At 43.1% G+C, this 27,338-nt stretch overlaps 1 protein-coding gene across 6 annotated transcripts; it reads right to left on the bottom strand.

Annotated features, from left to right (window-relative positions):
• Positions 1 to 181: 181 nt before the first annotated feature.
• mical1 (microtubule associated monooxygenase, calponin and LIM domain containing 1) lies at positions 182 to 27,303 on the bottom strand. 6 transcript variants are annotated; one of them, XM_069190342.1, is made up of 27 exons: positions 26,331 to 26,903; positions 24,305 to 24,518; positions 23,250 to 23,316; positions 18,642 to 18,947; positions 18,216 to 18,423; positions 17,554 to 17,676; positions 17,141 to 17,239; positions 16,846 to 17,001; positions 16,231 to 16,331; positions 14,563 to 14,820; positions 13,783 to 13,898; positions 12,936 to 13,062; positions 12,311 to 12,395; positions 11,512 to 11,659; positions 10,915 to 11,111; positions 9,449 to 9,555; positions 8,988 to 9,050; positions 8,243 to 8,423; positions 7,828 to 7,898; positions 6,289 to 7,315; positions 6,050 to 6,156; positions 5,503 to 5,616; positions 5,097 to 5,190; positions 4,753 to 4,846; positions 4,132 to 4,205; positions 3,072 to 3,294; positions 182 to 1,139 (listed from the first exon to the last, which is right to left on the bottom strand). In XM_069190342.1, the coding sequence occupies exons 4-26, from the start codon at positions 18,897 to 18,899 to the stop codon at positions 3,095 to 3,097; spliced, it is 4,008 nt and encodes a 1,335-aa protein (XP_069046443.1). In that variant the 5' UTR covers positions 18,900 to 18,947; positions 23,250 to 23,316; positions 24,305 to 24,518; positions 26,331 to 26,903; the 3' UTR covers positions 182 to 1,139; positions 3,072 to 3,094. The 6 variants fall into 6 exon arrangements, with proteins under 6 accessions (XP_069046443.1, XP_015198114.2, XP_015198116.2 ...); XM_015342628.2 differs by lacking the exon at positions 182 to 1,139 and adding an exon at positions 27,229 to 27,303 and having other exon boundaries at positions 2,002 to 3,294; positions 26,331 to 26,638; XM_015342630.2 differs by lacking the exon at positions 182 to 1,139 and having other exon boundaries at positions 2,002 to 3,294; positions 24,305 to 24,478; positions 26,331 to 26,901.
• Positions 27,304 to 27,338: the final 35 nt, after the last annotated feature.

Genomic DNA, 27,338 nt, shown 5'->3' with positions numbered 1-27,338 from the left:
TGGTGAAAAAAACTCAAGTTTCGAATGAGCAATGGCTTTGTCCATTGTTTGCTGGTCATCCAGCAAAGTGTAAAGAAAAATGAGACCACTCTTAGGTGTGAAGCAGTATAAAAGCCAGCCCATTCGTTCCTCTTATCAGACAAAGAGAGGCGGTTTTAACAGAAGTAAAGGCCTACAAGAGTTTTTTTTTAAATAAATGTAAAGTTTTTAATGGTCATACATTATGCATCATCATTGCATTTTATAAAGCCCTTGTCATTTCTGTTACATCAAGTATTTAAATTACACTGGGTAAGCAGCAATTGGCAAATGAACGTAAGGTTTTAGAAGCAGGTAACTGAACATTTTGGCCGTTTCTGTGGGTTATCACAAAACTCATAGTAGAGCTTGTGAGGTATGATCACCATTATCAGTCGCTAGCACGTCTTTGTTCTTAATGCATAAAAGGGCATTATAAGACCTCAAAATACTTATGTCAAGTTATAAAACCCATATAAACACACAAAGTTTATACAAAACAGTCTCAAACATTGTACAATGAAGTATTTTACAAGAGGAACAAAAGATGCCAGGAGCCGTATCACCATGCAACTCACAACTGACAATCCACTGAAGCTCAGCAGGTGTGTTCCTGGTCAGTACCTGGATGGGAGACCTCCTGGGAAAAACTAAGGTTCCTGCTGGAAAAGGTGTTAGTGGGACCAGTAGGGGGGCGCTCCCTGCAGTCTGTGTGGGTTCTAATGCCCCAGTATAGTGACGGAGACACTATACTGTAAAAAGGCGCCGTCCTTCAGATGAGATGTAAAACTGAGGTCCTGACTCTCTGTGGTCATTTAAAAAAGAAAATCCCAGGGTGTTTCTTGAAAAGAGTAGGGGGTGTAACCCTGGCATTTAAAATAGATTTTTAAAGCTTCCCCACTGGCCCTTACCAACACCATGGCCTCCTAATAATCCCCATCTACAAACTGGCTTCATCACTCTGTTCTGCTCCCCACTGAGAGCTGATGTGTGGTGAGCATTCTGGCGCACTATGGGAGCCGTTGCATCATCCAGGTGGGGCTGCACATTGGTGGTGTTGGAGTGGAGTCCCCATTACCTGTAAAGTGCTTTGAGTGGAGTGTCCAGAAAAGCACTATATACTGTAAATGTGAAAACAATTATTATTATTAAAAGACTACAAACACCAGTGTAACAAAGCATTCAAACATTTGTCAAGATGTATTTAGAAGTTTACGATTGTGAAATAGAAAGACCATCCCATTCTGCAGAGGAGGAAAACACAAGCTTCAAGTTGGGAGGATTGACAGACTGCAGTCACGTCGAAGGGTGTGGAAACAATGTGTGGACCCCATGCTGTATGCAGAAAACACCAGTTTGGAGTATACGTCAATGCACTTTCACATTAATTCCATTAGTAGGTTTATATAAAGGAACCCATAACCCCAGGAGAGAAAGCCCAGTTTTAACACAGATCATGGCTGCAAGGATAATGTACAAGTGCACAGTTACTCTAACACAAGCCAGCAGCCATGGTCCCAGTGAGCCACAGTGTTTTCCCATTTTCATTCCAGTTCTGAATGATTTAATTGCATCAATCAGCAGTTTCTTTAGGACAAGTCAACAGTTTCCAGGCCTCTGCACAATGAGTATCTAAGCATGCTTATAAAGCCTTATATAGATCTGCAGGACTATAGCTCTCTGCGTTGCAGGCTCCTGTTTTTACCTCCAGAAATAAAAGAATGGATCTGACTCTGATGAAGGATTATTTCAACACCAAGATGAAATTAGACTAAAAAAAAACAACATATAAACCTAGAGCCACACACAATTTCTTCTATAGAAGGCATTTTCAGTTTTCCTTACATTGCACTATTTTTATCAGGTACCCCTGAGATGTAAGATTATGAAGTTAAGAGAATACATTTCTTTAGACAATCAATACATTATCAGTATTTATCTCTTCAGCAGATGAGCAATAAAAAATAAATAAAAATATAAAAATAATACAAATATAGATTTTTTATTTATATAAAAGAAGAAATGACAACAGATCTTACTCTGTGTAATGCAAACACATAGCTTTTAAAGCCAGGGTCCTCAAATCCTGAGTTTGTACACCACAGATCTCCAACTCTGGTCCTGGACAGCCACAATCCATCAGCTTATATGGGTCACCATTAAATCACCGATTTCTGTTTTGTTCCACCTGTTTTCTCAGTTTCATGTTAGGTCTAATTAAATAACTGCATAATTGTAATACTTCTTACTAGGCTCTGAAGCTAATTTATATGTAGGTAACCATACCTTTAATGACGTGAAGGTCTTGCGTAATCTGTTGTTAAATACCTTAAGGAAAACCTATATACAGCATGTCCAATTTGGAAAGTGATTAGGTAAATTGTTTAATTAACTTCTCAGGTTGGAACATATACCAAAAGACAGACGAGCCCCCATAAAGTGAGTCTGATACACCACTGGCCTACAGGGTACATTTGCAGATATTCTCATCTAGCTATGCTGTAAATCAGCACAACTGCCAGTAGTCACTATTCTTCATTACTTTCCCTTCAAAGAAGCCAAGATTGGATTTTGACTTGTTCTTTAACAGTCTATGAATTTAAGCTCTTGATTTCTGATCAATTTGCCCTTGTTTATCCTGATGCATAGAAATTTGCCAGTAGCACACAAATTGTGACGTTTATACTGTTCTGTGCATCTACTCAGGCAGATAATTTTCACATTTTCACTCAGGCACACATTCACACCAGACATTTAGCCTATATTCAGCATTTTACTCATTCTGTCCCTGGCCTGGGTGATGTGTGATGAGACCAGTAATGTCTTCTAGAGCTCAAGCCCCACAGTTCAGCACTCACAGGAGATTCAGCAGCTTCAGTTGGTGTGGCTGATCTGCACCTCTGTCTGTAGAAGACTCATGGCCCAGCTGGCCAGCTGCCATATTGTTGATTCTGCTTTTGTCTCATGCCTGCTTTTGCATGACATTTTTTGACACAGCAGTCCTGAGAGCTGGTCTGTGTCTATGACCAGGAGGCTTGTGTTGTGTTTAGTACCTTTGTGGATGCACGCCAGGCACTCATGCCCAGTGGACCTGAGCGCCTCCTGAGGTAGGTCTTTTGGGATCCAACACAGCCAGCCCATGCAGACAGTCATTGATCTCCTTCAGCCTCTGCTCCTCCAGGAAGGTGACTAGCTCATTCCTCTCATCCACGACTTTAAGCATCTCTTTCAGCACCATTTCCTCCTTGGCCTTCTGCTGCGGAGTCTTCACTGAGTCTGAAACACACACACACACACACACACACACACACACCAGGAATTACAAGCTTATGGTTGATCTTAGAGTGAGTACCCTTGTTGTTGCTTATTAACTAAGCTGTGCAGCACTTTTGCCTTGTTTAAATTTGTCAAGATAAAAGGGCCATGAAGAGGAACAAAACACAAATAAGAACTTAAGCATTAAAGAGTGCAAAAAAAGAGATGCCAATTGAGGCAAGTAATCCAATTAGTGCTTTAATAATTTAACCTTATCTGTCCAATTAACCCAGCTTCTAAAATAATTTAAAATGAATAACCTGCTGGAAAGCAGTCAGGCAAATGGGCCACTTTAGGATCTACAGTGAAGCAAGGAACCAAGGACACAATGAAAGTATATTTGGGAGCGGAGACCAGATGCGCAACTGTACACTATTAGTATCATCAGTGTACTGATGATACCCAACACTGCTGGTCAAGAAGACTTACCTGTAGTCTTGGAAGAAACAGCTGGATGAGGTCTTTAGCTCCATTGGCTACTAATGACTAAAGAAGAACAAGACCAAGTCCTCATCTGTGACCTTTCCCATATCTTAAACCATAGGTTTTAAATCCCTCCTGTGATATGAAAAAAAAATTCTAAAGGGGGAAATTTACAGGATGATTAATTACTTCAGAAAGCCCATTAGCTTAGAATTGTTTTTAGGAACATAATAGTGCTGGTAATGCACTGGAATAAAGAAAAGTAAACAGATGGAGATCACTTTCCTTCCAGACTGTGTTAACAGAGGACAGCGAGGCTATACCCATCTCTGTAGATCAGAATGGGGTAGAGGTGGCATGAGTACTGTAACGTACCACTCATCTCAATGTAACTGCGAAGCTCCTTTTCAAGCCCGCTCTGCTTGTCCTCCAGCTCCAGCTGCCGAGACCTTGAGAGGGGCAGAAGTAAATCGCATCTTGTTAATACAGGATGATTAAGACACTCAAGGATTCACACGCATTTCTAAAAATAACTTGCAGAACTCTAGATTTAGAAGAGTTATCTATAGTCCCACACCAAACAATTTCAGTGTTTTTTCTTGGAAACCTTATAAAAATCATTAATTTCCTTATATTCGCTCCTATCCATGGTTATTCCTTAACCAGTATCAATTCAACTTGTGTAGCAACTTTTATCAATTAAATCCTGCTGAATTAACAAAAACAGCCCTTGTCCAGCAATCACTTTGAGCAGATTAAAGTTCAGAGCTTTGCAACTGGACAAGCAGTTTAACAGCCCTGCTGAAGTTGAAAGATTCTGACATGCCTTCAGTTCTTTACACGTGCACTTAAAATTGAAACTGTACTGTAACTGAACTACTGGGAACCAAAATCATTGTTATAGCACAGCAGGATTTTGGTTGTCCTTAGTGGCCTTCTAATAGGGTTTTGGGTTCAAGACCGTTTGAAGTTTTGGAGAAAGCAGGCTGTACTCACGCCACCATGAGATCCGACTCCTCTGAGACCAGGGCATTCTTTTCATGGACCAGCTGGATCCACTTATTCAGTATCTCTGGGGACCCATCAGAGCCTGTGCAAAGGGAAGGGTGGGGATAGTCAACAGTCAGTTTCAAGGAGCCAGAATTCCTTTCCATTGTCATTTTTATTTTTTCCTTATTGCTGGAGGTGTTCTAGAACACAGCACTGTTAGCATCAACTAATGACAACAGCACTGGTCCACAGCATCAGTAAAGACCTTCCAGCATTGCTTAAGAGTTCCTGCAGTTGTGCGGTGCAGCACTGATGAAGCTTTAAATCGTCTCAATCCAGCACATCCTTACCAATTTCTCCTCGCAGAGTCCTCTCCAAGACAATACCCTTCTCCTCCAGTTCTTTGAACGTCACCTCAATTTCCTCTAGGCGGCGCTGTATGGACTGTGAGAAAGAGGAACTGTCAGGGAAGATTGTTTATGAGGGGTCAAACACCACTATTTAAAAAAAAAGGTCACTTCTTTTCCTTTCTATTTGCAACTTTTCACAAAGGATGCAAATATATAGTCAAGATCTATGCCATGTGTAAAAATGTTTTTACATTACACCATGTTTCTGCAGCTGAGAAATCAATCAAATTCTGCAAGGTGTACACCTTGATAAATATATAGGATAGATAATTAGACTGAAAGGATGGGCACGCAAGGTTTATTGTCTGTAAAACACATGGTCAGTGATGGCAGAGCGCAGGCTGACCTGGGCCCTGTGGAACCTCTGCAGCTCACACATCTTGGCGTGTCTCTCGAGGGTTCTCATCTTCAGCAGCTCCAGCTTCTCAGCCTCCAGAGGGTCAGAAGGGATTCTCTGAAACTGGAGAGGGTGGGGCTTTGGTCACCATTGGTAGATTAACACAAACCCTTTTTTTTTTCCCCATCGGTTTTACCGAGGTAAACCACAAACATTTATAAGCGTATCCTTTCAACACTGTTTTTTACTCTATATGTTGTTCATAGTCTGGAAATGCTTAAGATGCAACATAATCATATAAGTGATAAAACATCACAGTTAGAGACCATGTTATCATTAGAAGTCAGTCCTGATGGTTACAGGCAGCAATGGAAATGATCCCAGGATATTCAGATCCAAACATACTCAATGTACAATCACCCTGTTAAGCTAATGCACATGGTTATTTAATGAAAACAACCATGGCGGTCTCAGTAGGAATTGGAAGATATATACATTTCACATACATATGCAAAAAAAGGCATACGTTTTATTTCAATAAATCAGTATTGCATACCCGCTCATCATACAGCGGGTCAAAATCAGCGTCACCGGTAAATACGTCATCATCTTCCTCATCATCATCATCATCTTCTGACTGGTAGAAGTCAGTTTCTTGGGTAACTGTGGGTTACAAATGCAATATGGTTTATCATATTACATAGTTAATATTACATAATTAACAACCCTCAGGAGAGGGTTAACTTAAGGTGCAATTAATATGACTATTATGCCAATAATTCTGTGCCCTCTTACCTAAGGTTCTGTCCCCGACCATAGTTTCTTGGATTTGGGAGAACTTGGGTGTGCTTTGGGGGCTGGGAGTGGCTTGGGTTTCCACTGGGGCCTGTGCAGTCTGTTCCTCTTTTCTCCTGAAAGACTTCCTGTTGGAGTGATCCCTGATGCCACCCCCCAGCCCACTCCAATGGCCTGATTCTCCTGCAGGCTGATCTGGTGCCAGGAGGTCAGGAGTATCCTCGGAATCACCTGCTGGTTGAGGTTCAGAAGGATTCTGGTCCTCAAAGTCGACGCTGAAACTCAGCCTGGTTAACCGCATCTTCTCTTCCTCAGTCAGCTGCAGTTTCTTCAGGGTGGGTGCGTCGTGCCTCTCAGCATTCTCCGATTCTGGGCCATCTTTAAACAGGGGAGGCCCTGGAGGGTTTTCCATTGTAGTTTCTTTCAAGGAGCTTTGGCCTCCATGATCAACCTCACAGGATTCAATCAACATGGGAATGCTACCCTCACCACTGTGATCAGCCTCCCAGGCCTCAATACATTTGTCCTCTTTTTGAATACTTTCCCTTTCGTTGTGGGTTACCTCTAATGAGGGGACGGCTGGCTTTCTCAGTACCAAGGTTCTTGGTTTTGGTACTGGTGGACCTGTACTATCAAGATTGGTCCTGTTTAAACTAGTTTCTTCAACAAGTCCCCCACTCCCTGTGATAGTGGCTTGTGACCTGAGCCGTGAAGTCCTGACAGCAGGCACAGGACGCTGGGTAGCAGAACCATCTTCCTTTGGCCCATCTGTAGAACTCATTACAGCCACAGCAGAGACAGTGACACTGCCACCAGCGTCAGCATGCTCCCCTTCCCCAGCTCTTACAGGACACTGGTCCTCAGGTAAGGAGTCCACAGGAGGCTTTGTTACAGGGAAGTGTACGATTTCAGGGTGGTCTGTAACATCGTAATCTCTGCATGGAGGCACGCAAATTATTTCAGTTTGATGTTCTCTATCGCTTCTATCCACAGTCTGTGAGTCGGGCTGCCTGTGATCTACACAATCCTAGAGTAAAAAGGAAATAAACGGGTTATCCTGGGAAAATGCCCTGATGTTTGATGAAATATCTGCTAACTCACAGGTCCTACATCCAATGTGCTCCGTAATTCTGAGATTAAGCAAGAAGATAAAATAGCTAGTTGTGGCAGGATTACAATGAGATGGACTGGTAGGTTTGGCAGTTGATAACTTCTATTATGCAGCATAATGAGTTCTCTTCACTGCAACTGTGAAACATGAAATGGACACTTACATTTGCAAAATCACTTCCTTAATTATATCTTATTTTTGAATCTTCATCACAGTAATTTAAAAGAATATACAATATAGTACACTTTTTTTTTTACATGATTGCCTTTGGCTTTCTTAAATCACTGTAAAAGATTTTTAGCATTCCACCAATTTTAGATTGCATTTTGAAAGGGTTTATTTGATGTGAAGGCAATGTGCTGGCACATGCGTTTTCCAAGAAGCAATATCTCAGACCGATTTCATTCAGATCACTGAAAATGCTGTACCTGGGTGTCTGCAGGCTCTCGTTCGCTGTCCAGCGGCCAATCCTCAGAGTGCTGCATACAGAAGAACTCGCCTAACAGGAGAAAGAAGACACCAACAATCTCATTTAACGAAGGTTGACTTTTTTGCAGAAGTGGAAAAATCTAAGTTTTTACATTTATATCCATGACATGCCACAAAAGACATCTTATTCTTCATCGACCCCTCCTCCCAACACAAACATGTTTATATTCCTAGTGACAACTTGTGGAGTCTTACCAATTTCTCTACACTATTGAAAACTTCGGTCAACTTAAACTTTCTACAGAGGGTGAAAATTCTTTGTATTTGTAACCGACTTCCAATAATATGCCATGAGGCTTGTCTCCGTCTCTACATTGAGGTAATGCCCTGAAGCGAGCACACTCTCAAGCTTACCAGTTTGGTTGTCGAAGGAGTAGCTTCCCAGGCGCAGAGTGACGCCGCACTGTTTGCAGCAGAAGCAGCTGCGATGGAAGAACTTGCCCTCGGCGCTGACCCGCTCCAGCACGTAGACGCGGTCACCACAGAAATAGCACACCTCACTGGATCCAAGGCCTCCTGGACTGACTGGGCTGAGCTGCAGGAACACAAGAGGAGCTGCTGGACTGGGCCCACAGACCAGCTGGGCCAAAGAGCACATTCACTCGTGCTTTCTGGAATTCTTACTTCTTTCCCTTGTTCAACTCTAAAAATAACTTGCTTTCTTCTAACCTTTCTTTGCCCCACAACAAACTAACTTTATTATGTTTATTACCCTGTGTACAGATATAACATGCTTCGACAATGCTTATTCCTAACGCAACATGCTTATTTCTGTGCACGTAATTCCGTTATGTGGCCCTGAAGCTCAAGCTGCCCAAGACGGACATCCATCAGGCACTGAGGGTGCTACCATGAGAAGCAGGGGTTTAGAGAACAATTTTTAAGGTTCAGTTGCAATGACAGTCCCCGTGAAAACCTAAACAGCACTGAAGTTTCTTGCACCAAGAGTCTTCACTGTCCAGGAAGTGGTGCTGTGTCGCTCTGAAGCTGGAGTTTCCCCCTGATCGATTTGCACACAGCACTGAATAACTGGATTCATCTAAACAGAGTAAGATGGCAATAAATAGTAATACCAATAAAAAAATCTGTCCCAACATACTTTGGCTTTCTTCTCCGTTATCTTTGCTTTCTCCTTCTCCTCTTTTTCAGCGGCCATTTTCTGCTGCATTAGACAAAAAGAAAAAACGTCACAAATTTTATTTCTGTGTAGGTCAAATATTTCTGACAGTCTTCGATTTTATGATATTCTTTTTAGCTGCTCAAGTTTGTTTTAAAGTATTTTTATGCATATGGCACAACTAGAAGTGCTTTTCAAAACAAGAACAGGAAGCACTACTTTACCCAAAGGGTTGTGCGACTAGTTACTCAGCCAAGTTACAGACAATAATACTCTGGCTTCGTTAAAAAATGGCTGGATTTGATCCTTGGAACAATTACCTACTAACTACAAATTTACTAGAAGGGCCGAATGGCCTCTCGGTCCTCAACTTTCTAAGTTCTGGATTCCCTAATGTGAAAACTCTGAAACAAACCCGTGCCAGATAAAATATCCATTCTTACCTTGCGTCTCTGTAGCGAGTTGTGCTTGAGTTTGCTCAGGAAGAAGATGGCGGACTTGGCGCTGGAGAGGGAGATGGGCTTCGTCGCTGGGAGGATTTTATTGTCCTCTGAATCCAGGAGACACAATAAGAATAGCTGGGTCTCAGGTCCGCCTGTGTCTTGACATGACTACCTGGACCCCCAGCTGGAAAATGCTGCCTGGTAACTGAACACGTCAGCTTTCCTTTCTACATTAAGTAGCTGATGACTTAAAGCTGCTGATAAAACACAGACCTGGACTTTGGCATTTTTAGAGCTGTTTGTTATTCTGTATCTATATGTTAAAAACACATACACAGCAATAAAAATTAAGATTGAACTAAACTTCACAGACTTAGTTAAGATCTGAAAAAGTGTTAGAAGTACACACCCATGGTATTACCTGATAATCACTTTAGAGAATTCAGCTGAAGTCCCCCAGCTGAGCTGTAACTACTGCAAACTTTAGGGTTTCCCAGTGTGATTTCTGATCTTAAATTCATGGCATTGTCACAATTTCTCTTTGAAAAACTCTAAATGAATTGTAGGTTCCAGACGTGGAACAACACAACAGGCTTGGTTAACAAAGACACTAAATTTTCTTCCTTGTAAAAATGCAGGCACATTGAAGCACCTCAAGGGGCAGTCTGGTTTTAGACGCCAGACAGCTTTTACCACAAAAACAGCCCCACCTCTTTACCTATACTGACATATAGGAATCAAAAACAAATAACAATAAAAACTGCAATATATAATTATAATCAGGACATTATCATTTCTTTTTGGATTCAAGAAATGAGAAATCAGAGAGCTCTTATCTACAGTGTAGAACATAAGAGAGTGTGCTGTTATCTAGTGGGGTGTGGACATTATGCTGTTCTCAGTGTTCTCGGTCATGTCAAGACACCACTCTGAGTTACTTAAACGCACCCTTTTCTGGCTTCAGACATGTCAACATATTGCTGCTGTAAGTAGTGTTGGCTGTCCAGTAGGTGGTGCTCTTCCTTTTGGACCAGAATGGTTTCAAAGCAGTGCCCTAGCATGGTGGTCAGGGCCACTGTGCTGTTGGATTCTTAGGATGAGATGGCAAACTAAGGTTATGATTACTTGCTCATTTAAAATCACATGACAACATTCACTACAGTAGGGGGTATTAACCCAAGTGTTTCGGTTAAATTCCACCCTGGACTTGCATATTCTGCCCAGCCTGGAGTTTCCCCTTTATTGAATTGGTGCAGCGATTTCTCACTCCACCCCCTGATCTGCAGGTGCAGAATGGCTGCACATTGATAGTGGATGAAGTGGGTCCCCTCCTATATCCAAAGCACTTGAGGATACAAACCACTATATAAATTATATAATATTTATATAATGATATACATTATTACTACGTTTCTTAATCAGCTTATGGGATTTCTTAACGGGCTAAAGATTGGCCTAGTACGGACCTGGGGGTGTCGCTGTCTCCCGGAAGGCGTTATAGAACTCGGTCAGGTAGAGCACCATGGCCAGCTTGTCGGGATGGCTCTTGGCCGCCATGTCAGTCCCGGACATGATGGGCGTGATGCCAAGCTCTCTCTGCGCCACGTCGAATGCCAGCTGGTTGTTATAGGCGATGTTAGCTTCACCCAGTGAAGCAAAGTCACTGAAACGGGACAGGGAGGGGCCATCAGCCAAACCACTCCTAGAAGCAAGAACTGCAGCACCTCGGCTGCAACTGCGCAGCGTGACCCCATCGAGACAAGCCAGTTGTGGTGCGGTTGTGAGCTCAAAATCAAAAATCAGCGTATGCCACTTTCTATCAGGTGTTCACCGCATTCAGACAATACTGTTCGTTTACTACAGTACATCTAAAACTAAATTAAATGGAAAATGAAACAAGCAACACCCCTTGGGGAGGGTATAGGAATAGAATTTTTGTTCATTACACACAAAATTCCCCCCCATAAGAGTTTCAAAGCATTAGGGCAGTGCCAGCAAACCTATGCCTGACGTCCCACTGGTTTTACAGATAGGTGCCAGTAGGCGTGGCACTCTGTACTCACATGAGATCAGGTAGGAAGTGGTGTATGAGGGCACAGAGAGCGAGCCCGGACCTCCAGGAAAGCGTCAGGTCCATCACTTTTACATTCTTGTACCCAGCTGTGTGCTGCTGGCACCAGATCAGCAGCTCCTCGTACCCACCTACTGAGTCTGTGGGGTAAAAGAACTGGGTGTCAGAGGGGGCACTCATACACAGCATGGATACACCACTTCCATCATTCTCTCCTACATTACTCCTATATTAGGCCCATCATTTTATAATGGCTGAACCATGGCGGATATTAGATGTGTACAACTCACACCGAGCACAAAATCAGACCAACACAAAAAGAAATTCCAATCCCAGTTAAGATAGTGGGCTGCAGACAAGTCAGATTTGCATGCATTGAAGTAATTAGAAATTACTGAAGATGCTGATCGGGCAAAGCCTTGCTGATGAAAGAACTGTTTTCACAAAGGTACTGGCAATATATAGGCATGCAGGATCAATTACTGGAGCGTACAGTGCCGGGTCTTGTTTTGGTTGGCATAAAAAAAAAAACTTTCTAAACGTAGGCACTCGGGTTAACTGTTTATGCACAGCCCTCAGGGCAACGCAGAGATCTACGATAAACTAAGCATCTAAAGCCTAAACGGTTATGCAGATTTGGGCTTGCTGGAGTAACTTGTACTGTAAATACAACACCAGAGATCAGGATCACATATTCTGGACCATTTGACCTGGATCAGAAATGGCAGAGGTGTGCATATGCGCCGTGACCTCTGGAGTGAAGTGAGAGGAGGAAAGGGGCGTTTTCTGACCCTGCCGTGTGTGCTGTGGCCTCTCCTGATTCCTGCTGGCCCTGTGTCCATCCAGCTGATCTTCCACATCACACAGGTGTCGCACCTGAGACAGAAACAAACAGCTGAGGGGAAACAAAATAAAACCACCTCCACCATGTGGAAGGAGTGTCCGAACGAGTTTGTCCTGTACAACTCTGATAAAAACTGTGTTTCAGACTACAGAAAGCAATATGAAAGTTAAACTACGAGGACACACCAAATCGAGAGATGTCATACTAAATCTAGCAGCTGCCTTTAATTTTACAATCATTCTTGTTATATAGCATAACACACTTGGGGAAAAATGGAAGAGCATTCCATTTTAAAACAAATAACATAACTTAAAGCAATGCATTAATATATGGTTTATGAATTTTTAATAATCTAAAATTAGACCAGAATAAATAGGTTTTGACCTACCTTTTAAAACATTATTTTGTGTTTTAATGTCTTAAATGGTTAAAAATGACATTTGGAAATGCATCTCATTTTCCCCCCCACCTTGGCAAAAACGGTCAAACTGCATATTCTTAATGTGTTAATACTAAAATAAAATAAAAACAGACTGTCAACTTTTCAGCTTTTTCCATGACCAGACACTGACCTGGCTGGGCTTAATGGAGCCGAGGTTGATGTTGGGGTAGCGAGTGGTGGGGTCGATGCTGTAAGCACTGTAGTTCTTGCTGGTGTTCTCTGGGGTGGTCTGAGATAATAGCTGGTAGAGACTCTCCCTGTCAATTCAATACAGCAGTAAAGAAACTTTACTTTCTGTGCAAGTGGGGAGCTTTGTCAGGGGGTTTGCTGAGAAGGGAACAAGCAGAGATTAATTCCACACTGAAAATTAGAAATAAAAAATGGGAACTTTACAGTTGAGTTGAAAACGATACTTGAAGAGACTCAACCAAAATGTTGTGTTTTTTTCTTTTTGCTTTTCAGTGTTCAATTAACCTCTACTTGTTCCTTGGCATTTTCTATTGCTCATAGTACAAGTAGCACTGGGCAAAGAATAATGTGAACACTATACATTTTAATTCAAAAATAAATTAAAAACTACTTTAAAATAAACATAGCAAGTGCTCTAAATTGGAGGTGGTGTTGGAATTCTAGTAAAGCACTCTGCATTAGAATTCCCTTCTTTCCTCTCATTAGCTCTCCTGTCTTCCGGGAAATCTCCCTCCGTGTCTTTGGCTCACATTTACTAGGGCTCCTGTGACACATTGGGATGAAGTGCCTGAACCTGGAGAACGCACACATTATAAGTCTGGATAACAAGGGATCTGCTTTCCTGTATGAAGGAGTTATTGTGCATCTACAATGAATATCCTGTATATCTTGCTTGTGCTTCATTGGCATTCATCATGAATGAAGTTGAAATTGGGTGGTACCACAGCAGCATCTTTCAGCCTGCCCCACGCCTCTCCCACTCCCCAGGACTATAAAGTGGTGGTTACCGTTCAGCCAGGACTTCCAAAGGGGGGGTTCCCTTTCCCCAGCGTTTCACCATCCAAGCAGCATCAAAGGCAGCCAGGAACCCACGGGCAATGCCTGTGCCTAGGGGCCAAAAAGGCTGCAAGCGGACAGGGAGAAACAGCATCAAACAGAGCCGTAACCATGACTGACACATTCTCCCCAGGCAGGACATTCGGTGGCCAGGCAGAGGAAATGAGGGGATAGTTATAGCTCTGAGGTGTAAAAGAGGTGTTAAGAATACAGTACATTCGCATTCTCCTAATTATAACTTAGAAATGCATTGCAATAAGCAAGGGGACAAGCTATTCAGTCAGTCATACTGATCTGGCTCCATTTTAGACACCTAACAGGCACTGGTCACACAGGAATAAACCCCCTGGATATGGACAATAGCCAATCAAACCTAACCTGCATAGCTCCAGGATTTGGGAGGGAACTGCAGGGCCCAGTGAAAAGCTACAATTACACACATACAGGAGACCAAAGCCAGAGCCAAACCCAGTATCCTTGAGCTAGAGTACCTCCATCACAGTCACACAGGCAGTAAGGGCTTAAAAACGGACAAAGGGGGTACCTCAATTTCTACACCAGTGTTCCCATCATCTCCTGACCACTTTTAATTCAAAAGTAAGTTATTCAAATTACTCGGCTAGAAGCTGAGCTGCTCCATTTCAGCCCAGCTCCGAAATCCTAAATGTTGTCAATGCCTGGCTTCTTCTCTGGAGCACTGACTGTCCAGTTCCGCACTTCCTGCGACGCACCTCGACAAGGCAGTCTCCCACCAGGCAGATCAGCAGCCTGCTGCCACCCCTCTCCCACACCAGCGAGGCAGCCTCGGCCCGGAACATGCAGGTGAAGTCGAACATGGCGACGTCTGGCTGCCGGGCATGGTTCAGCGCGAACTCCAGCCCGGGCAGCTGTCGGTTGGTGGAGAAGTGTGCAGCCTCGTACGCATAGTGCCTCAGGGCCTCGGCGTTCACGTTCTGAGGGGAGAGCAGCTTCTCAGCATCGCTGTGGTCCTGGTTTGGGGAGAGGAGGAGTTAGCCATAGCAGCAGCAGATGTGATTAGAAAGCTTCCGCAAAATTCTGTTTAAGGCAGATGGCAAACAAGCAAACAAGAACCACGGCACAAAATTTGTGCTGTGTGAACTCAAGCTAAATCTTCAACCCCTGTTGAAGAAGAAAGGGTGTGAATTTTGCTCTGAAACGAAAAGCCTTGATCATCATCATGTTGCGTTTCTCAAATGCTTACCAGCATTGTCTCAGTTTACCCATCTTGCATCTGAACGCCAGAATGTTTACAAGAAAGGAAACTTACTAAAAACCGCCATACAAACATCTGTGAATGATATAATCCATGTTTTTAAGCAATCTGTTCCATTTTATTTAAAGAAAATACTAATAAACCAATCCATCACAGACACAAACCGAGCAAAACATAGCAAGCGTTAATCTAATACAAGTAACAGTAAATAACAGACCCCATAACCATGTTTTAAGAAACATTCTAGTCTCCTCACCGCACAGCAGTATTTGAGAGGAAGCACTGCTTACACTTTCTCCTGTTCTGAGAAACCCCACATTCATGGCGTTCATCATGTTTCCATGACAATGTCGTTTTACAAGTTCTTCTTTAGAAAACTTGCCTTGTCTAACAGAACAGAATGCAAAGCCAGAGTGTATACAGAGCTCTGCATTGGCCCAGAAAGAGGCTCTGTAATGCCCAGATCTGTGCCATTAACAAGGATTATTCCTGGTTAATCCCTCTGAACTGCTTCATCAGACACTAACACCTGGCACAGAACAGAGTGGGCCTGTTTTAGATTGTTCAGGAGTTGGGCTCACTCTGCTTAGAATTATAAATCACATCTTTCAATTGCTTTCATGAGGCAAAATGCACAATGGAGCAATACTGATCAAATAAAGTGCAGAAAGACAGCAGTAACTGAAATGTACTGATGAAGAATAAAAGGTATTTTTAAGAGGGCTGTAACTTTCTATGTCTGTGCAGGGTGACTCTTGTGAAGGGTTGGACGCCAGAGTCTGCAAACCATTAAACACTGCTGTGCCAGGGGGTCTTCTTTTTTCCTTGTACCGGTCATCTGAGACAGTGCTGCACCATGCCAGGCAGGTTATTTCCACCTACACTGTGAAATCTGCAGCACAAACAGCAGTGCTTTGGTGCTAGCTGGAGGACAGTCACAGCCCTTGAAAGTGGTCACACAGTTACAATCAACTCTACCCCACCTAGTCAAGGCACTACAAAGCCAACTGTGCATCACCCTCTGGCACAGCCTGTATAATACAGGGCATACAAGCCATTTAAACCCTTAACCACCTTTTAGCTTTTTACCTCTTCAAAACATGTAGACATTTTCAATATACCAATTTCTCTTTCAAATTCCCCAGGTTAGAAAATACTCTCTCACCTGCTTAATGACCCCTTTGCTCAGAAGGCTCTTCTTCTTGGCTGTCATGACAAAATAGTGGGTATCGTCTTTGTAGTAAACGATGTTTTCTAGATCGATGCCTGGATTTTGTGGGTTTGAAAAGAGGGAAAGCAGCATCAGTCTGTTGCACACAGTATGACTTGACATTTTCCCCCAGATTTCTGCTAAGACGGCTGAACCCTGAAGCCAGAAGTGCCAAATAAAACCTCCTTTTTCCCTCAAATGATTCTAATGCACCTCACTACATGCGCCCTTCTTCAGTCACCTGTGCCTGTGTGGGTGTGTACCTTCTCAGACGGTACAAACCCAGGAGCTTTGGCAGAAATGCATTTGCTTAAATGTTGAAAAATTGCTTCGGACGTTCTATATGCTACGAGTCAAAGTACCCTTCTTTTCTACCTCAGTCTGCCAATTGATGTATTTACATATATTAACAGCCTTCGTTCTAAAAAAAGTTTCATGACTTCCTTTAAATCTAACCTACCAACACCGACTAAAAAAAGTAACAATACTTTTCCATGTAGAAAGATACAGTGGTAAGACTGAAAAACAATAGGTTTGTCCCTTAGGTGGTAAGAGGTGTTGCGAGCTTACCCGTCTCATTGTGGAGGCTCTGGAAGAATTTCTGGTTGTAGATCCGTGCCACGCCGCTGATCTCAGACACCTGTGCCTCTTCGGCAGTGTGGTGGTTGACGAAGTTGGCCGTGATACCGATCGCCAGCTTCCCGCGCATCTCCTTCCTCTTGAACCCTGGAGGGGAGTAGGACAGGACCATCAGCAGCAGCAACACTGTCGCCGACTGACGAAAGAAAAAGTGTGTGTGTATGGGGGAGGGGAGGGGTTGTAAATAAAAAAGAAAGGGATGAATGAAAGGAAAAAAGCTGGTTACCTTTAGGGACAAAGCGGCCGCCTCCTGCAGAGATGAAGACATCAAAGTGAAACTGCCTGACTGGGTGGGAAGCCGGAAGCACGTCTGCTCGCCAGCCTGCTTTCAAGCAGGAGAGGAAATGGGGTCAATACAGACATGCATGATACTCCCGTAATCTACAGATGACCCTAGATATGGACTGAGAGGCGGGAAGGAGAGAAAGGAAGAGGAGAAGCAAAACCAAAGATTCTTTCCAGTACACAAAGCAGCTCCCAGTGACTTCAGTGGAAGTGTGCTGTCCCGGAGCCCCAAATCTTCAGATCTGCTGGCAGTGCAGGCTGAGATTAAGTGCACCGAGGTCAGGTGGGGAGGTCAAATACCACTCCTGCTCAGTTTGGTTGAGTGACAGTAAACCCTGACCTGTGATCCCTTACCTGTGGCCCCCTGCGAGTCTATCAGGTGGGGCTCGATGAGGCCCTTATAGTCCACACATGTATGCACCTCCACCCCGAGGATCAGGGCCACCTTCAGTAGGATGAGCTGCAGCTGACGAATACCTACAGGGAGCAGCATGCATGCAAACTGGATCAGGCCAGGCAAGCACATACACTTCTTGGTATATATCCCAACAGCCATAAGGAGCTCAGCAAATGAGTACAAGGAATAAAAAAAGATTTATTGCCATTTTAATGCTGCTTAGTATAATTACTTCAGAAATTCAACATGAATTTGCAACTCTTTCATCTTGCATGGCTTCATGATCACAAATTCTAAGCCAATCCATGACATGACTCAGACACTTGGGTAAAAGAGCATGCACTTACTCCGATGCCACTTTAAATACTGCAGTTGGGATTCAACTGTGATTTTTTTTTGGATTTTGGAAAAAGGGAATATTCTAATCAGGCTAAACAGCATGTATCTTTGTGCAGTGGGCGACACAAGCTTCAGCCTATCAGGAATGCAATGGAGTGACACCAAGTTCTTTAACAGACTCAATACCACTGTGCTCTGATGCATTTCTTCTAAAGAAACCAAGAGGTTTCACTTTGCTTAACCTGTCAAGGAGACTTGCGTGCATCAAAACCCAACTTACTTATGTGGTCCAGGGTGCCAGAACAGAACTTGCCGTAGAACTTCTTGGCAGCCAGGCCCCGCAGGTCATGGATGGTGTAAGGCCAGAGGTGAAGCACGTTGTTTCGGGAAAAGGTATCCCGCTTCTCAATCAGAACCACCTTGGCGCCCAGGAACGCCAGCTCAATCGCCGTGCGCAGGCCACAGGGTCCAGCCCCCAGCACTAAACACTGAAACCGAAAAAGCTGTTAACAGTCATTTCCAGCTTTACCAGTCTAGAACCTTGAAGAATCGACCTGAACTTGGGCAAGGAAAACTAATTTATTAAATGTATTAAAGAGCAAAAGTAGAAAGAAAATCCTCCTAAATCACAGCAGCCACTGCGATAGATGAGTAGAGAGAGAAGAGAGAAGGTGCCAACCCCCACACCTAAGACACAATCACTAACCCTGTTCTTGACACAGGCCTGTCCCTGCTGGTAGTCTGGGTGTTCTGCCCTCTTGTCCAGTTTGGTCCATATTGCCTTGGCTTTCCAGTAGTTCAGCCTGTCCTTCAGCTTGGAGTAGAAGTGGCGGTAGTCGTGGGGGTCAACCTCTAGGTGGCGACAGAGTTCGGCAAAGGAGGCCAGCACATCTTTGCAGCGCTGTGCGTTGGTGAAGCGGTCAAAGAGGCAGTGGGATGGATTCTGGGATTCTTGGGGGGCCATGGCTACTGTGGAGCTAAAACTCCACCAAACCAGGGATGAGATTTTCTCCTGAGAAAGGACAGGACACCAAAAGGATGTTCACTCTTCTATTTGCTTCTGCTTTCTGAAGCAACTTGCTAAACTCATTACATCTCCGTGAGGATGTGGCATTCAGGAATTTGTATCTTCATTTCCATTAGTGGTGCACTACACTGGTGTGAGAAACAAGTACAGAAATAATATACATTTTACAGGGATAATCGGTCCATACTTTAAACTATAACATTAAATTATTCCCAACATTGCTGAAAATGTAAGTCTTTTTCAGGTTCCTGACTATTTCATGTGCTCTTCATTAATACAGGACTAAGTATTAAACTGATTAGAAATGAGACCAACACCACTACATGTTGCAATCTCTTCCCTTCAAACAAGCTGAAGAAAATAATTTTGCGTTTACTAAAATGGAACAGAGAAATCCCTTTAGGAGGACAAATATCAATCAACTCTGGATTTGACTACACAAAGGAGAAATAGACCTTTCACTAGTTCCCATGCAAAACCCAGTTCACAAAGACACCCTAAACTGAAAACTGTCATCAAGTGTCTGGTTAAAGTCTCTCAGGACACAATATCTCCAGGTCTGTCCCCTGAACTTTGCAAACTTCTTTTTAAGCAGCTGCACTTTCCACAACTGACCCACGTTGACCACGCAGTGACCAGACAGAGTCACTGCATTTCTTTTTGTCTCTTCATCACTAAATAATCTTTCATTTCTAAAATAAATTTCATCTCAACGAGTGACTAAAAGAAGATGAGATAAGGTGGCTGTTTCACTATTTCAACAGGGGTTGCAAAGTCAGTGAGCAATAATTTGTGCAATCAGAATTTCGGCTAAAAGAAAACACTTGTAAGAGACTTAAGTCTTATAGTGTTGCGAGACAGAAATTACAGCCTCTTAAGATTCCATGGTTTTACATATTATGAGATATCTGACCTTCACCAAGTCCTAACAGCAGTTAAATCTAAACTCAAGTGACAGATAACGCACACAAATTTTACTTTGTCATTATTATTAAATAACAATCGGAAGCGTTGTGTGAAAAAGTAAGGGCACCGCATAATTCAGTCAAATGTGGAACCCCCTTTAGCAGCAATAACTGCACTTTATGTACTTTCCTTACTTCTGAAGCGTTTTCTTTAAAGGAGTTTGCATCACAGAGAGCTAAATGAAAAGGAGTCATTTAGTGCTGACAACAATTTGACCATGCTGATGATAATGTGGTAGAAAATAATTCCTTATAAGGATAAAACACAGTTGGCTGCTGTTCAGTGTTAGCTGATCGGTGGAGATCCACAGGCAATTAAGGTTAAATCAATTAGCTAATCAACTTGAAATTGATCTGGAAGCTGCCTTGCTCCCGTGGCTTGCTAGGTTCGACTCCAGCTCCCCCAAGGACCTGACGTGGAAGATGCTGTTAAAAAATGCATGACATTTTTTTTCAGAAAAAACAGAAGTAGAGTCCAGGGCAATAATGATCAAGAGTCGAGAAGATCCAGGTTCCAGTAGTGACCAGAGCCATCACCAAAAAGTGCTCAACGGCTCAAAACTATTGCAGGACAGGAAGGGAAAAGAACACATATTCAATACGTCCTCGTCAAACCACTCTGGATGTGTTATTTGATGTCTATACATCATTTAACATGCATCAGTTAGAAATCCTCTGTCCTTTTTAACCTCCAAATTAATATAGATTTTCCTTTTCCACTGTCACACAGACTTTGCTAAATTTCAGCAGTTACAAAAAAGGGAAATGGTTATAATCGTCAGGCCGATCTATTTTTATACACAGTGTGAAACAAAACTACAAATGTAGGCACAGGTCTGCTCATCTGTGATTGTGCTCCTTGCTGCCATCAAGAGGAGTGAGTTCTGAAGCAATCATCTTCTGCCACTCACTGGGACAGCATTCTCCTCCAGGGATTGCCAGTACTGGTCCCGGAGGCCCACACACCTGCGGGATGTCACTGACAGATTGAACTAACAAGTTTCTTACTGCAAACTTATTTACTTATTTGCACATCGCTTTGCTACTCAAAAGTTTATTACACTCATAAAACACAATAGTTAAAAGAAAGCCTTCCATTTCAAGATTAAGAGTTGAAAACAGTCACACACCTCAAATTAATTCTCTTGCCAAATCAATTAAGGGGTGAAGGTCTCTTGGCTGGGACTAACACCAGCAGGCGAGTGGGCGAGTTCTACAGAACCACAACTGCCTGGCTTGGCAGGAAAAAGCTGGTAACCCAGACGCACTTGGTCTTTTGACAGTTTGACACGTACTCACACAGGAACAGCACTGTCTCTCGAGAAGCACAGCAAGTCTTCCTGCAAACGTGCAAAGTGTGAAGAAAGGCGAAGGGGGATGTAAAATGAATGGAGATGTGCAAACATGGGGCCGATAGACACATTAAAAGAGCCAATTGTACAGATTCACTTTCCTTTTAGCTGCTATTCAGGGAGTTTCTTATTCATACAGTCTACCAGCTTTCCTATGAGCGTGGGACATCTGATGTCTTCTGCTCCTCGTTCTTTGGTGCTTTGGTGTCTAAACTGGAAATTACAGTCCTGCGCCAACACGTTTTGCTTATTTGCTAATTCAGGTTTGGAGCTTTCATGGGTCAGGACAATACATATACACCTGATCTGAAAGTGAGAACAAGAAAAAATACTGCCTAGAAAAACCTCCCTAACATTCAAATATCGATGAGCTTCACGTGAAATAAGCAGAACTGGGCAAAGCAGATCCTGTCGAACAGCTTAAGATCACAGCTGATGTGCAGTCTCCACGTACTGCATAGACGTGAGGAACACAGCTGGTATACAGCAGGGTCGAAGTCCTTAAAGAGGCAAGGCCAATTTCATCTGCTCTGCACACATCCTGTAGTTAATCCACAGCTGTCCCGTGAATTCCTCTCAAAAGCAGCCCGGGATTAGCAATATTCATTGAAATTAAGGTAAGAGATGAAAACAATTGTTATTGTGATCTTTTGCAATGCTTGATGGTTGCAATAAAACTGGCAAGATGCCTGCTGCATCCTGTCAGCCAAGTCCTATTACAAGTAGGTGTAACTTCTGCAAACATGCTCACTGAGAAAAGGTGAAGTAACTCCACTCATTTCTGGCTCTACAGTGCAGTGTTAGTAATAAGCACCTGATAAAACAGACTAGTATGTAAGGGCGGCATCTTTAAATCATCACATGAAAAAAACCTCAGTGAACATACTGCAACAAAAAACAGATGGTTCTTAAAAACAAGTATTAGTCAGCACTCCTATATATCACTGACTTCCTAGACCACTTGTTTCATTCTTAAACTTACAGAGAACCTCCCTACAGCCCACTCTTATGCACAAAATTCAGTTCTGAAATCCACAGTTTTTGATAGATCACACCATCTTTCAAGGGGAGAGGATGGCATAGCAAATTAGTGCAATGAGGGCATAGCAAATTAAGTACCTAATGCACAAAACTCCATTAAGGCACAGGGCTGTAGGCTTCATAAAGAGAAACAGACTTTTGTGTTTGCAGCATTGATATTTATTTTTTACATATTTGATGAGGCAAGCAGCTGTCTGTGCAAGCACACAGTTGCCTAAACTAAGCCACTGTTCTCAGACATCCAGAATTAGAGTCTGACGAAATCTACAGCGTGCAGCACTCTGAAGCGATTGAGCCGGATCTGACAGACTAAGTGCAGTAAATGAGAGGGTGCCTGGGTGAGTAATGAGCTCACATACTGTAGCTCTTTCCTTTGTCCCCTCAGGCTGTCAGATCATGAGCTTATTATTTGTCGTGTCGCCCAGAACAAATTACATGCACGTCTTTGCATCACAAATTCCTATTTCAGAAAAAAAGCAAGCCAGTTCGTTGCTTGCCTATAACTGTATCCTCACTATCTAATCTTAAGAAGCGCATTTTGTTCTTTAGTACCTCAAAGTACCGTCAATCGTAAACAAGCATGAACGTGCACCACCATGAATACAAACAACAGCCCCTAAAGGGTTTTTCCACAAGCCAGTGGCAGCTGGTAAGACTGACACATGGAACAACTGCTCTTTTGTTAACTTCAACTCTACATCGGAAACGTTTCTCTTCTAACGGAGGCCAGCCAGCACCCTGGTCACTAAAATTCACAGATGTGGTTAGCGAGGCCACTTTGCTCACAGTGCCACTCCAAGGTTTCTGTAATCTCAAATCTTTTGTGAAAGGAAGCAGATCTGTGCTTAGAATACGTAATTACCAAGACAAAGACAAAACAGGCAGTGGAACAGGACTCAGACTGGCTGAGAAGATGAGCTTTAACTTACGTTCTCACGCAGCTCCTGATGTCAGGACAGTGTCTGTCCAAACCATGTCCTGTGTCCTTTTCTTGGGCTGGAATAAAGGAGTGAAACTTTTGGGCAGGATGCTAGAGTGGCTGCGCTTGGCACAGCTGCTGCTGTCTGAGGGCTGGGTCTCTAGAGATTTGACTTTGTGTGAGTCAGAGCGAGCAAGAGGGTGGGAGGAAGAGAGGGCAGGGGCGAAGAGAGAGAGAGAGAGCGCGAAGACAGGAAATACAAAATAAGAGAATGCTGTGCTGAACTGAGCAAGATGAAACAGTCACAGGCCTATCAGGTCATTGTCTGTCAGGCATATGACCTCATTCTGTCACAAAACCACATGAGTGTCCAGCACGTTTCGCAGGCAGACAACCGTGACCATTAAGCAGCACGATGCTATTAGTGTGCTCTTCAGCAAAAGATGGGTTTGAGCGCATCACCTCTTTCACAGATTCACTTTGTCCTCCTTAATTTTGAACTCTGAAACATTCACATTTCAGGCTTCACAAAATAGAGAGGAGGGAGAGAAAAGTAAAGAATGGCAGGAAGCCATTCATGGTGCAGAGCTCGTCATAGTCCACAAATGCTTGGGATAAGATAAGATCACTTAATTGGCCATTTCTTGTATTAGGAACTTGTCTTTTCTCATACCCCAACTTGCTCTCTATGAGACACACAGACTGGGAGAGAAGCTTGGGGTCAGAGCGCAGGGTCAACCATTTATATGGCGCCCCTGGAGCAGCTGGGGTTAAGGGCCTTGCTCAGGGGCCCAGTGGAGTAGGATTCCTCTGCCGGCCACGGGATATGAACCGGCAACCTCCCAGCCACAGGCGCAGATCCTTAGCCACAGAGCCACTGCACCGCCCTTTTTTTAAATAAAAAAAATCATCCTTCTGCAAAGCATGCACCAGGTGACAAGCACACAAACACAGAACTGTCAGGTGGTTAGCCAGTTGTCTCCACCAACACAAAGCAGAAAGCAGCACTACCAGCAACACAGGGCAGTAAAGGTGCAAGGCATCGAAGAGCTTGTTTAAACCTACCTTTAAACGTATCGCGGCCAGATCTCTCGCTGTCGAGTCTTGTCCTTACCAGGCCCAATGATAGGAGCCCCACGAGATCCGAACTTGAGTGGCCTCAGCGAGGTCCCACTGTGGGCGCAGGTCCTGGTCTCTGGGGCCAGCCAGCATCACTGTGGCACGAGGGCACCCATGACCCTGTGCAAAGGTGGCAAAAAGATTGCTGAAGCTCCCTCACCTGAGAAGTGAATGTGCTGAAGGGGAAAATTAATTTTGCTAATTCACTCCCGTGAGTGCAGATAAGTCTCAGTATACAGGCACTTAGCCATCCCCTGACATCATTTAAACTCAAAAGCAACTATTGTTGTTGTTGTTTTCTCCAAACGAATGCAACCTTCATTACTTAGAAGCTGCCCTGGGATTCCCCTGCAAAATTTGCTTCTGTGTTATGAAAGTTTGTGATGCCTTGCCTTTATCTCCACCTGGGAGTAATGAAGGAAGTCTCCTGTTTCAGTTATAGGTGCTAAACAAAGCCTTTGTTTCAGCTTTATTCAAAACACACTACCATTCATTGACTTATACCTGGCCATTGAAAAACTGGGAAAACTGTTTGAACCCTTTAACAAGGCTAGAAGGGATGATTTCACTTTCACAGATTATAGTAGAATTCGCCTTCACTTAACTGAACAAAACGTGAATGAAGCCATCAGAACCAATGTTCTAACTGAACCATGAAACAGTACAGCCCAGCAGGAACTGAAACTCTTGTGCACAAGGGCAGGGCAGAGTTGATGCTTTCAAGACTGTTTTCAGGGGGAAAAACTCCACTACTCATAAACACCCAAATATTTTCCATCCCCCACCCCAGTGTAGGCAAGCAGCTAATTCCTGTCATGCAGGGCATTATCCTTAAAAATTAGGGCTTTATGAGATGCAGTGAGCACAGGTCAGACACCCTGCAGACAGATCATATTTCTTATATCTTTTTTTGCACTTAAGAAAACAAATATATTGCAAAATATATTTGTACTCTACAACTTTCCCCCGTGGGTCTTGGAGTCTATGATGAAATGCCTTAGTTGCAACACAACTCAAGCAAACTTGTTACTTCTGAAAAATCAGTAGTGTGGTACAGCAAATGCTTCCAGCTCTTAGGAGAGTCCCACAGTTTATTTGACTACCTGGACGGAATAGCAGTTGTACAATAATTCTGAAACAAAAAAATAAGAAGTTAAAAAGGTTATAATCAAGTTGGGGACATTAGGCTGTTTGGTAGGTAGTTAGTTGATCCAACAATTAAGTCTGTTTCTTGAAGGAAGCCAGGGTATCGGCTTCAACGTGACTGGATATGACAACAACATGACAATCCTTCGTGTGAAAAATGGGCATCCTGTTCTCAGGAAAGATTCTTTCAGGTGTGCTAGGGTATTCTCAACCTTCTAGGAAGTCCGGATATCAATGTTGCAAGCTGAAATTCTACATTTGCGCGATACAAACAGCAAAGAAGCATGCAGAAAATAATGCCTAGTATTTTCGTGAAAAAAGTAGGCGAAAATCTGGAACTTCCTCCGTCCTGTGGAATCTGTAAGTGTTCATAAACAAGCCTTCTTGACGCATGTAAGAAATAAAACGAATATCGGATCGATTTGCCTGTCACAGCATATTTTATTACGTGCAATTGATCATATTTTGCAGAAGACTGTTTCTCTGACTCATAGCACACATAGTTGCATACGCTGAGAAGTATCGGTCTCTTATCCGTAACGAAACGACTCAATTTACGTTTATACCAGTCAGTCTGAACAGCCTAATCTAAACAACAACAACAATAATAATAATCATCTGTAACTACTTTTACTTTTTTTTGTTTTACAAAATTGCACTGCCAGGCACAAACTATTTTATCAAGTGTATACGGGAGTAAAATATTTTAAACTAAACAGAAACCCACAAACGAGGATAATTGATTTCCCTCTATATTCACATTAGCAATTTTCAAACACTGTTTGAAAAAGACTGCTGTTTGTGTCTTAAAGTAAATTCCCATCACCTCGCATAGTAACGGATTTCTCCAATTCAGCAGAAGTGAACACTACAACTCGGTGTTCTTGGGGAAAAATGTACCATATCCGAACAACAACTTTATGCCGCCGGTGCAATTAATAACACACCCTTTACAATACTACGTATATTAATTCAAATTATCAAAACATACCTTTCCTGTCTTCTATGTCGTCACAGTGGTGTACCCGAGACTGGAACTCAATTTCTGAACACGTTCCTCCTCCTGCACTGCAGGTGTGCTCACCTCCACAAAGGAGTGCCGGTCAGGAGGGTGGATTGATCCCTAACGACACCCTTGACCAAAGGACAACTTTATTAGCAACACTACATGTCCGCCCACCTTGCTAGTTTTTTTTTCAAACGTCTCCGCTGGTCCTGCTATTCTGATTGTATCACTAAGTGACGATTTATTTATCTGATCTACCGACTGCCGAAGTCCTGCATCAGAGTGATAAGACTGTGTCAAATTACACACTACTGTTGGCTTTGCTACCCTTTCTTTATGACAATTAAACCACACCGATAGTCATTGGTCATAATAGTTTAAACGCCCATCTCGTATCTGAAGGGCGTTCGTTCCTGGAAAGGGTCGTAATAATTAGAAGCTTCTCCCGGAAGCCCAGGTAGCTACACAGGTGGAAGGGACTCTCTGCAGCCGCGGAAAACCCACGCGAGCCCGAGGAGAACCGAACTGAACAGAACCTGAGAGCTGAGAACTGTCAAAGAGGCGGCGTCGACACGCAATCAATTGATGCCATTAAATAAAAACAACACGTATTGTTTTATCAAACGGTATCACCTACATTTAACTGTTTAACTGTTCCATATTTGCAGCTTAAATACGCAAATCGTCAAAGATCAGATGAGAGTGTCATTTTACTTACTTTCGACTGCAGTCAAAGTGAAACCTGAGGTCAGGTGCAGAACGCTTGTCAGAATGGGTCTGTGGTTATAAAGCGAACTGGGAGTCAGAAAATGTGTAACCTGTCTACAG

This window comes from Lepisosteus oculatus, chromosome 5 (assembly GCF_040954835.1).
Source record: "Lepisosteus oculatus isolate fLepOcu1 chromosome 5, fLepOcu1.hap2, whole genome shotgun sequence".
NCBI classification, from domain to species: Eukaryota; Metazoa; Chordata; class Actinopteri; order Semionotiformes; family Lepisosteidae; genus Lepisosteus; species Lepisosteus oculatus.
This window is presented reverse-complemented; position numbering and strand designations above follow the sequence as displayed.